The sequence below is a fragment of the Heloderma suspectum genome, chromosome 4 (assembly GCF_057233095.1).
Source record: "Heloderma suspectum isolate Gila_16-S chromosome 4, 16-S_ref, whole genome shotgun sequence".
Taxonomy (NCBI): domain Eukaryota; kingdom Metazoa; phylum Chordata; class Lepidosauria; order Squamata; family Helodermatidae; genus Heloderma; species Heloderma suspectum.
In genome coordinates, this window is record NC_139461.1 from 197205170 (window position 1) to 197217617 (window position 12448).

The 12448-nt window shown below is 40.3% G+C and overlaps 1 protein-coding gene across 7 annotated transcripts in view; it reads right to left on the minus strand.

Annotated features, from left to right (window-relative positions):
* Positions 1 to 7226: 7226 nt before the first annotated feature.
* DPYD (dihydropyrimidine dehydrogenase) overlaps positions 7227 to 12448 on the minus strand; it is a 761638-nt gene continuing 756416 nt past the window's right edge. For 6 of the 7 annotated variants that reach the window (XM_084851877.1, XM_084851875.1, XM_084851880.1 and 3 more), the window contains one exon: positions 7227 to 9757. In XM_084851877.1, the coding sequence (XP_084708003.1) occupies positions 9587 to 9757 (171 nt within the window). In that variant the 3' untranslated portion in view covers positions 7227 to 9586. The remainder of the gene's footprint in view (positions 9758 to 12448) is intronic. The other variant, XM_084851876.1, reaches the window with a different exon arrangement.

The window sequence follows — 12448 nt, forward strand, 5'->3', positions numbered from 1 at the left end:
CCCTGAGGGTGTTGTTTGTGGTGTAGGGGGCTTTAAGCAGGGAATTGTAATATTTCTATTAAAACTGGAGTACTTCCAAATATGCTTCTATACATACAAATTATCACATGCAAATGTACGAAAATCAATGTCCTCTTTTCTGATGATGCATTTCATCTTTGTTTGGCAGTACATAATCCCTTGTCCCCTCCTTTGGCGAGGTGGTCTGGACTGGGCCCAGAAGAAGATGTGAGCAAATGGACAGCAGCAACAATGGCAAGGAAGACGATGTGGTAGTGGAGGGGCCCACGAAGGAAGGGGCCCACTAAGAGCATTTTGTCCTAAGCTGCATCCCCCCACAACTCTCCCCCCCCCCCCGGAACCAGTATTAGTGTTGAGTAACTAAACATGGGTAATTAATTAGATGAAACATAATTCACTTGTGCTTCCTCTCTACCTACTTATTTCATATTGAAAGCTGCTGCCAATCCTGTGTCATTTCTAAACTAATGGACAAACCTCTCTTACTTAACAGAATACAGCTAATGTCAGAACATGGCTTTTCTGACTGTTTCTACATTCATTTTTATCCGGAAAGGGAAGTGTTAACTACAAACAAGGCACCCTTCTTGCCAAACTTAGTGCAGCAGCTGAGACTAAACAAGTATTGCCCCCTTTTTTCATGTTGCTTTATGAGGTTGTTAAATGACTGTATTCTCGCTCCCAGTGGTCATTGGTTCGGTAGTCTACTTGCTTTCTCACAGGGACACTTAACGGAATGCAGCCAATGAAAGGAAGAGGAAATGTAATAACAAAATACACTGTTCTGCTTTAAAAAAAATACCCTTCAGAAGCATTGAGATAATAACTTGGGCTCGTGGGTGAAAATGGAATTCAAGCTTGTCAAATATTTTGAAATCTGAGTGGGGCTTATCCACGAGGACAAAGAAGTTTAGAATGCAGTGTATTCTATTATGTTAATGAAATGGTTAATCCTATTGCCATAGCAACAAAGAACAGCCATGATAAAAAAGCTAAAGGTCTCCACATAATGCCTCAGACAAGGTCTCTCTAGTTCTAAAGCTGATTTTAGTAGCTACAATAGAAGTGATATGTGTTTTCAATATCATCTTAAGCTTTCATATCAAAACCCCTCTCGCTTCGTCCAATAAATAGACTAGTAGCATAAAGTGGCATATATGTTTGCACATTTAAAACCTGACAAAAGAGGTTTGCCACTACGCAATCTCTGCCAAGGATCTCAAGCTAAGATGGCCAAGAGGGGATTGCAGAAAAGAGTAAATCTGAAAAGAAAATATTGTAAAGTGGGGATAGCTGTCAAACATAAGTTACCATATTAAATGTCCAAGACAAGAGAAGAGATTGAAAGAGAATTAAATTTGAAATTGAATAAATAGACTCTGATTTGTTTAGTTCCCCTTGTCTTTGCTGGTGGTCTGAAACCACTGAAACAGGGTTTCAGGTTGGGGGAGAAGGGGGAGGGGGAGATGGATGATTGGAAAGACAGACCCTGCATGTTGGATTTGGAGAGTGAGACCTGGCTTACAATCTATATAAACAGCTAGAAGGTATTTGGCCCATCTTAGAGTTGTGATCAGTGTGGTTGTCTAAAAATCCTGATCATGTCCAATTTCTTCCCTGTTCTGTGCCAAGCAGAAAACACTGGGGCAGTGAGCTAGGAACATGTGCAAAACTGAATCAATGACTCACCATGGCAAATAGTAAGATATGATTTCTTTATATGAAAAGTATGTTTGGTAGTTCCATCTACAGAGCAACCATATATGCCTCTTCTCAGAAGGAAGTCCCACTGACTTTCCAGGTAAGTTTGTATAGATTACAGTCATAGTATGTTTGGCATAATAACATATAATAGTCAATTCTTAAGTAATTTAAAGAAACAAAACAAAAACACCAATGAACATTAAAAAAAGATATATTGCATGTGTTCTTTAAAATAGAGATTGGGTTGGATCCAGATTTATGCTGGATCAACTGCACTGACGGGAGTGGACTTCCCCACCCTCTTCTTCCCATGGCAGCCCCTCCTGTCCCCTGAAAATGCTACACAGAGTTAGGAGACTCAGAGTCAGGAAGGGGAGGATCTCCAAAAATCAGGTGGAGGGACTCTGTATGAGTGGAGCCCTTGCTCTTGCAGAAGGCAAATCCTGGCTCTAACCCATAGTATTTTGATAAGTGGACCCATAAAGATGTTATGGACATGATTGATTTAATTTTCTATGAAGCATAGGCATCTCTCAACTGGGTATGGCCTTCAGTTACTACAACTGAGTCACTTTCTCCATCTCCATTGATGAACTAAGAACTGTGATTATATAAGTAGCTTAATAAAAACACAGTGTGAATCAATTGGCTCATAAGGTTGTGATAATTTTTAGCATCTTTTTCAGTTTACTTATCAGAAAGTATCGGTTGCTCAAAGGAGGTGGCTGTTTATTTTTAAAGCAAATGTCAACAACAAATCTCTTGGGTTCAAACATTTCTAAGGACAGGCTTTTAAAAAAATCATGTATCATCAGCAGTTAAAAAGACATTGCCAAACAAAAGGTGAGTATGGGTACATAGGAGAGCAATGCTGTGTTTGTGACTTTAAAAAAAATTCTGGAGGGGTGCAAAATCCCAAATGAAGCCAAGTACATGTAAGAGTTTTGACAGATAATAAATTAAGAGAAGATTTACATTGTCTGACTGCCAAGATATAGTGAGAAAGAGAGCTAATTCTGCCAATTTTAGAGTTTGGTTGAGCCCAATTAGTTTTTCTTCTCTGGAAAAGTTAAGAGTTAGAGAGTTCTACAAATACATAAATCCTAGTAATTAGTACCTGATTTCCATGCATTCATCATTTTGATGTTACGCTGTTTAGATTTTTATGCTATTCCCAAGGAAACCTTGCTAGCTAAGAAACCGGTGGCAATGTAACCTGGCCCTTTCAATGTAACAGCTGTAACAATTCATGGGAGTAGATGGTGACGGTGAAGGTGCAACAGCCTCTGATCCTTGGTAAGACTGTGCTGATGTACTATCTCCACATGATGTTTACCATGAAACGCTTAGGAATGCTCCAATATCATTTTTTTTAGGGTGGCTAAACTGCCTTTAGAGTGCTGAGCAGTTAAACTAATTGACTGACTTAGATTTCTATACAATTAATACATTGATTAATTGCATAGACTAATTACATTTCTTAATTCCTTGCACTAGTTCTCCTGTTCTTCCGGTAGTGCACTGTTGCATGTTTTGCTGAATCTGGTAGTACTGGCTATTTATGATGCAGTATACACACACACACACACACACACACACAGCCAAAGCACATGTAGTTAGCAGCAGCATCTTTTCCTTTCCCTTTTTACTCTAGCGTAAGCACAAGGGTACTATCCAGATCAGGACCCTAGTGTTGTGGTAAGGGGCTTTAATCCCCCCCCCACACACACACATTGCAGTCTGGATCTGGATCAGGAACTTGCACCTGCAATATATAAGGCCAAATAGTGATCCATTTGCATCATTGTTTGGTAATCTATACTGCAGGCATGGGTCTCTCCCCCACCCCGCCCCCAATCCAGATTGGGACAACACCAGGAGGAAAGGATTAAAGCCCCCTACACCACAAACTACGTTCCTGATCTGGATTGGGGCTGCTGCACCTATTGTAGAGTAAAAAAAGAATTTAAAAAAAGCAATATGCGCTTTGGGTCTCACATGCACAGAGCTTGTTTGATACCACAGTGTCATATGGCTTGCGGAAATTGTTCATCCTGTCCCCAAAAATGCCCAAGGTGAAGATGTGTCTTTAAAACAGTAGCTGTTAGACTCATCTGTAAAAATACATGGGGTTGGATCAAGATTTAATCATACTTAGAGTAGACCCATTGAAATCAATATGACTTAAGTTAGGTCTTGCTAGCCAGCCCCATTTATTTTAATGGGTCTACTCTAGGTATGACTAAATCTGGATCCAAACAAAGATCTGTTTGTTTTGGCAACTGAGATAAATGAAAGGAAAAGGCGAAGAGCAATTATGTTTCTTATTGCCACCAAAACGTGAATAACTATTTTGCCTATGGCAAATAGCCAAAAAAAAAAATTGTTCTCAAATTTTGTGATTTTTAATTTTTTCAGAGTCTGCCAAATAATCAACCAGTCTCTTAAGAAATCACAACACATCTAAAACAGCATTATGTAATGAATAAGCAGATGAATTCTGCATGTATAATGACATATTTATGGTTATATCATTCACAGGATTTGGCAGCATTGGCAATTCTTGCACTACATGTTTCTATGTTCCAGAAAAGCTGCAGCGACCAAATCTAGTTTTGCTAAGGACAACAGTTGTGAATTAAGAACTCTCGACATTGTGGCAAAGATGTCCATGTGATACAGTGAACTACTATAGCATCTCAAAACATGATAACACTACACAGCAGGAGGTCTGTTTAATGGTGCCCCTTGAGTACCTCAAGAGAAGTTGCAGGATAGGAAGCACATTTTGATATGGCTTGGAAATGTAGCTACTGTTTTCTTTCAGTGCTATTTTTATTGATGACATAAGAGAAGAGATGCAACTTGTTGTAAAACAGCCTTACTACAGATTCTGTAGTGGAGGGTTTGTCAAGAAGACCACTGAAAGAGATCAAGAGCTTGAACACAAACTCTTAAGGTATACGCATGTTTACCTAGAATGTTCCCAAAGGATGTAGTGGGTTCTCAAGCTGAAAATGTTTAATCTGAGTTAAGTACAAGATGTGACTGTGGGACATGGAGATCATGGCAGATGTTCTTCACTGCCTTGCAACTGGGCTGTGTTTATTTCCATCTCAGTGTGTGAAAATGCTCAAAATGAAAAAGAAACAGGTGACAGTTTACTAGCTGAGCCATTAAAATGCAACTGACAAGAAGCCACACCGAATGCAAATAATGGTGCTTTGTCAGAAACCAGATGGTCCAAGATTCACAATTTGGGGGCCACTGAAATTATAGAAACTATTGATTTTTTTTTTTTTTAATGGATAGGCTTTCCATCTAAAAGTGACTGCTCTTGGACTTGATATATACATTTTCTAGAGAAGAAAGGAAGTGACCTTTCTTCTTCTACATTTATGCTAAGGCCAACAGATCTTGTTACCAACATGATAGCTCCAAGAGAAGCATGGAAGTTGATTAGAATAGTGGAACTAGCAAAGCTATGAATTGAAATACCACCTTAATCTGCATCAATTTTTGATTTGCTTACCTGATCAAAGGTTTCTCAGAAGATGACATGAATTAAAACCTATGAAAATAGCTCTCCCTCACCCCTACCCCGGCCATACGTACACATATACATGCCATGAGCCCTAATTGGTAGGGACTCTTAACCTGCTTAGGTTCTATTTAGGATTGCTGCCTTTCAATAGGCAAATTGTGGACAGTGTCAACAGGGAAAAAAGAAGAGGGAGACATCTAAGGGTCTTACTCCAGCCACAGTATAATCATGTGGAACAGTCACATTGATTTAATAATTAAATATGAAAGGGAAATTTACCTCTCTAGCAATATTACATCTAATTGAGATGAGTTTGGTGGTGATGTAGATTATACTGTACAGTCTTCCCCAGCCTGGTGGGCTCCTGATGTTTTGGACTATAGCTCCCAGCATTCCTGACCATTGCTAGATGGGGTTGATGGGAGCTGAAATCCAAAACATATGGAAGGCACCAAGTTGGGAAAGGACAACATTATAACTATGTTGCTGATAGAGCAAATTGATCAACATGTCCTCTATCAATATGGTGAAAGGTCATCTTTAAATTATTGTTTCTGTGAAGCTTACCAGGTATGTGTTGAGATTTTATTTTTTATGAAAAATAACTCATGGCAGCAAAAATATGAAAGTAGTTTCAACTAACTATGGACAGAACTCTTGAAACATGAACAACCCACAGTTCTATTTATTGTCACAATTTTATTTGCTTTTGGCATGCAAAGAGTCCCCAAAAGATTGAAAAAGAATTGCTGCCCCCCCCCCGACAATTGTCAAGTGCAGATTTTCTGCTGTAACTCGTATTACATATGAATACATGACAATCTGGTTCTATTTCAAATCATTAGTAATCACATGAACAATCAATAGCATTGTCATTATATCTGGGATGGAGAGGAGAGTGACACACCGACCTAAAACAATAAGAATGTCTGCGCAATCTTGATTGTCCTCACTTGTTTATTTATTGCCAAGTCTGATATACCACTCTACGTCCAATAAAATATGAGTGTTGAACAATAAAAAGGGGATCATCGAATACAGAATTAGTTCCTGGAGAGAGCAATCCTATGGCCCGCTAGACACTGTCTAGCAGGCCAAAGGATATGCTCATTTCTGAGAACGGACCTTGGAGCCCGCGCTCCAAGGTCGGTTTCTGGAAAACCAACTACCCCCCTCGTCTGTGCTGCCTTGGGGGCAGTGTGGAGAAGCCCTGTCCTCCACACTCGCAAGAGGAGTGCAGAGCGCCTAGAAAGGTGTGGGGCTGGGGGATGTTCTGGGGTGGGGAAAGTGGAGCTGTGTGTACGACACATCCAATGTGTAATACGGCAGCTTCCTCTCCTAGTTGCCTCCCCCCACTGCTAGACAGCCGAAAATGGCTGTCTAGCGAAAAATAGCAAGGCAGGAGAGGCATGATGGGAACAATCCCTTGAGCCTCTCCTGCCTTGCTTTGAATAGGTGGTTGTCTCCGAGGTTGGAGGTGGCTGCTATCTAGTTAGGATTGCACCCTTAAACTCAGGTTGTGCCAATAAAACCAAAGGCACTGACAATGAAACAATGTTGGTGCCTGCCTGACATCAATAGGCAGGAAGTTCCCTAGAAGGAGAGACAATACACTGAAGGCTCTACTCCAAATGGATTCCAAATGGACTGAAAGTCCATGCAAAACCAGCAGGTGCCTCATCTGATTACTTTAGTGACATATGTCACTAAATTTGGCCTAAATTTCAGAGTGTTGAAGGTGTTATGATATTGTCATTACATTCATAGCTCACTATTGTCTCTGGTAAATAAGAAGTTCATGTATTTGTAGGGCTTCAAAAAAGCTGCAAAAATGTTTGATATTGGGCCAAAGAAATGAGCTTGTGTACTCTTCCCCCCACCCCCAGCCTATGCCACAAATCCAAATTTACCTATATGGAATGACTGGATTGAAAAGGACTATTTTGAGAGTAAATGACTACAAAGCAGTGGCTTAATTCTGGAGAATTTCCCTGCTTAAGAAAGTGGTTTAGAAAAACACATATAAAACCAAGGTTGCATAATGCTCTTTCATTCTAGCAGTTTATTTATGTTAATGTAAATGCACAGAAATTTGAACACAAGCATTATTTAATATGCACAATCGAAATGTTGTATTTTCAGTTGATGTCAGAGAGTATAAAAATGAATAGATACATTGTTTCCTATTTTAAAATACTGAACAACATATGGCTTTCTTGTAGATTCTTTGAGATAAAGCAGGTAGCAAAGTATTAGCACATGAAAACTCCCAATTGAGAATGAGAAATAAGTTGATGCTAACATGCTGTTCCAGAACGGTGGGAAATTCATCTCTCTCTTTTACTGTAGTTTTACTATAAACAAAAACATAACCAATTTAGAGATTTAAAAAAGCTAAGGTAAATAGCTGTCAGCATATTATTACCATATGTTTCAAAGGCACGTGTTCTATTTTTGTGTAATAAACATTCAAAAATAGAACATATCCCATTGCAACATATGGCAATAATATCCTGACAACTATTTACCTCAGACTTTAACATTGGCATTAGTTGTGTGTTTGTTTACAGTAACATATATAACTAATTAAAAAAAATTCATTTGATCACAAAGTTATTTAATCTATATTAGGCACTGATGTGGCTCTTACTAATCACATTGTTTCAGAACATTCATATATCTTCATTATATTTATCCCAACAACATTGCTCTGAGATTGATATATAGGGCTATTTTCATGTTATGCAAGTGGACTTCCACTCACGATATGAAAATTCCTCTTGCTTTCCTCTGCCCTGCATCTGCCGAATCTGCTCTGGAAGGTCCTCCAATCTTCTGGAGCAAATTTGGCTGTCAGGGATGGGAGGTTGCACGGGAGATGGAGAAGCCAGCCAGCCAGCCAGCAGTTTCCATTCTGCTGGTGGATGGCCAGCATGTCATGGGATACAATCCATAATTGTTACTTGTGCTGTGAGCGGTACCCTCCACTGATAAACACAGGCTTCTGCTGAAGCCTGCCCTTCCACTGGTGGCTTCCATCTGGGTGTGCTACTTGATTGTGGCTGAGCAACAACATGCTTGGATATTCGTAATAATGTGAGCCCCTCCTGCACCCCAGTTACACTCAGTTCAATGGCCTGCTTTTCTCAAGCTCCCAGGTTACAGTATGTACATCCCCTTTTTGGAGACAGAATGTGTGCCGGTATCCTGGAGAGGATGGGGCCCTCAGTGATTGTAAGTGCGACAGAGGATGCTATTGGGAATGGCTAGATGGTATGCTGTTCACCCACCAGGGCTGCATACTGGGCAGGGCTGATGGGGAAGAAGAAAGAGATATCCTAAGAGACACCTGTGAGTTCTTCTCCATTCATAGTGAGCCCTAGAATGAAACAGACACCTGTATAGCTGGAAAACATTCAGCATATGACATATGTTGCCAATGGTTCTGAGGAGATAAGAGATGCCATATCTCTTGAACCTGTCTGGGTCACACACAGGGTGTTACTGCTAATAATCTCATCTTCCAAACAGCACACTGATGCAACAGAAACCCTACTATAAATCAGATTCTTGAGCTAATGCTTACATTTGAAAGAATACAGTTAATTGGCATGCTCTGGAGGTTCATTAACAGAAACAAAGAAAGCATGCTACCAACAGAAAAACATTAAATGGCAAAGAGTGCACTGTATTTGCAAATGCAGTTTTTAATGCCTAGTCAGAGGGAGAATTTAGAGAGAATTAAGGTAATAGAGTGCCATATGCTGCAGCCGTTGAAACTGATTAATAGTTCAGAAATACCGTTCAAACTTCTATTTTATATCTTTCTGTAAAAACACACACATAATCCACATTGCTTTGTTTGTGTGTTATATAGTTAATTACATCTTCTAAAAAACCATTTTAAAAGGAAAGGAAATGTGTAATTACTAAATGTTTCCCTGGTAACAAAGTTTGTCTGCATGTCAGGGTTTAGTTGGTTAGAAAAAGTTCCCCTAATTTTGCGGGTTGTTGGTGGACACAAAATCACCCCAATCATCAGAACGTACAATAATTTGCAAAAAGGGGTGGTGGGTGAGGGGAAACAAGTTATGCTTCTCAGAAAAGTCAAGGAGAGGTAACATCTGACAAACTACCTGCTGCTTGTCTGAAGACTTAAAAAAAATTGATTGGAAGATACAGCCGGCCTTACAATGGCTGCCGTCATTAGGTTCCTTTTCTTTTTTTAACATCGTTGGAGTTGCTGGCACTAATTAGAAAGCGAATCAATAGAATCAAGCAAATGTAAGGTTCACTTTAACTGTTGGTCTGATCACCTCAGCACACTGGGCTCACAGCTAAGGGCAGGCCTCTCTTTGGTTCATAAGGTGTTGTCCTGGAAACCATTCGGATGCAGTCAATAATAGGGCAGACACTGAGACACAGAGTGCAGCCTGTACAACCGTCGGTAACAGTGGGCAGGTGGATTTCTGGATCAAACTGTATAGCCTGCAAGCAGAAATAAACAGCACTGATGTCACTCAGAGAAAACGTAAAAAACAACAACCCCATTTTTAGCATCTGCATTTCCTGTAGTTGAGGTGCTCAGAGACATCTTTGTTTGGTACCGCATTGCAGCTATAGTAACAGTTTCAACTGTTAAGAAAATGCATTTTGAAAAATTAAAAATAGAGAAGCAAATGGTGCCCCAGTAAAAATCTCTCTGTCACACGCACACACACGCACAGTAAGTAAGGAATAGTATAGTAAAAAACGGTATAGTATAGTTTTACGGTATAGTAAAAAACAGAGTCAAACCTTAGGACAAGTTGTGCTCATGGTATTTAACTTCCATAAAGATATTTGTGTTTTCTGTGAAGTCAGTCTTTTGGAGCATGATGAGTTAATGGCATTGTTACTGCAGAAAAAACTAAACAGCTCAATTCTGAATGGATTCTACTGAATAATTTCCATGAATGTCATTCACTTTTTTTGTTTTGTTGTTGTTCTTGTTCTTCTTCTTCCTCCTCCTCCTCCTCCTTCTCTCTCTCTCTCTCTCTGTCTTTTGCATGGTACATAGCCATTCATTAATTTGTCCTAGATGGCTCTATTTCATAGATTATACAGTGTATGATGTACAGCAACAAACCCAGGTTTGCCACCCAATGTACATACACTCAACAGTGAGCTGCAGCCACTCTTGGCTCTCTGATGAATTTTCTTGTATGATACACATCTTTTTAAAACATTTGCTGGACCACTTGAAGAATCTTAAATGTGCACCTGGAATAGTCGTGCGTGAAGCGGCCCAGACCATGCAGGGCCATGCTTCATTACTCTAGTCCTGGAAAACAAAGAGACTGTAGTCTTCGAACAATATACTCTGTAGAAGGCTTATTTTGTATGTGTGTTTGTGTTGTGGTGTGTATGTGGGGTGGGGTGGGGGGTGCTATGCTTCTGTAATGTAGGCCAAACAGCACTTGTCACAATTTATGTGTCACTGCTTTGATTTTCCTTGAGAGGGGTTGGGCCTGCAGGTTAGTTGCTCAGTTTGCTCCAGATAAAGGGGAGAAGGCAAGGCATATGATCTTCCCTATACATGGAGGCTGCTTTTTAAATGTCTCCCTGTGGTGACTTCCTGCTTGCACTGACCAGGTTGTCCAACTCATCAGTCAAAAGCAGAACCTGGACTGCTTTTGAATTGCCATAAATTGGCAGTCTGCCATGAATTGCCTCAATATGGGGCAGAAGATTCAGGCTCCGTGCTGTACCAAATGAGTTCTCTGTTTGTCATGAGCAGAAAGATGGGGGGAGCTGTGCAGTGGTATAGTAGAACCAGGGCTCACAGGGAGGCACCGCTGGCACTTTTTTATTAGCAGGGATGCTGACCTCATCTGCCAGCCCCCTCAGACTTCCCTGTTCCCTCTGCTTTAGCTGCAATCCTCCCCTTAGCTGGGGAGAAATGAATTTTCCCAGAAACAGTATATTGTTCCCTGTTGATAGAACGTTATTGCTTAAAGCCATAGGCCATCACAATATACATCCCTGTTGTAATGCAAAGTATTTTGGGGTGGCTTGGTCTTGAATGGGCAATTAAGATGCATTAGCTTTACAAAAGACCTGTTCTGGTATAAATGGAAACTACTGGAAGTAGTTTGTTGATGACACAGTGACAGCATAGTGAATTTTTGGACTTGGGGGCTTGGCTATGGGGACTGTGAAGACGAGTGCCTGCAATTCTAGAATTACCACTACACTGGAGCTGTGATGGGAAAAAATGGCCTCCATGAGCAGGCCATTCACAAGACCCACCAATGAACCATCCCCAAGTTGACCAATTAAGTCAACTTTTACTGACACCGCTCTGGAGTAAGGCACCCTTTACTAGTATCACTCCCATTTTGGTTAATGCTGCCTCTGCAGTTGGGTTCACATGAAGATCTCTCTACCCACATGGTGCAGCACATTGACAAACCACATGTGCCATGGATCTTCCAAGAGGCTGGGCACTACTTGCATAGTTTGCAAAGACATTGGGGATCTGATCCACACGAGCATAAGTCTTTACATGTACCTGGATCAGTGGGGGAACAATCAAAGAGACAGCAGCAAACATGATGGAAAAGGAACACTTAAAAGGGATCCAAGAGGACAAAGAGGGTTGAACACCCACCGTACATTGGGGAATCAATCACTTCCAGGCCTCCCCAACCAGCTCTACCATATCAGTTATTAGAGTGCACGGATTCTTGTTTGGAGTGTGTGACTTTTAGGCAGGCTTTCCACAACTTACGCACTCTGCTTACAAATTAACCACTGACTACCCACCACTATATGTTACCTTGCATGGACACATACATGTTTTATTTTTAATATTACTTTTAACATTATTTTGTCTAGTTAAAATACAGGTTGGGTAGTGGTTTTAATTGCATTCATTTTTGTTTGTTTCATTTCAGAATAACTAGCTTTAGTATGAATAAGGCAACTATTCCACAAGTTAAAAAGAAAACACCACCAGAACATTATTACAGTTGCAAGCAAACTAAATTATTTTGCACTGTCACTATAACATATTATAGCACATTTTTATTAGACTATGATGGTCTTTGATAACAGGGCTCTGTACGACAAACTCAGTGCTGGTGGCTCTCTTATCTTCTGTTTCCATAGTTTTCGACTATGTGAAGCTGGATTTTT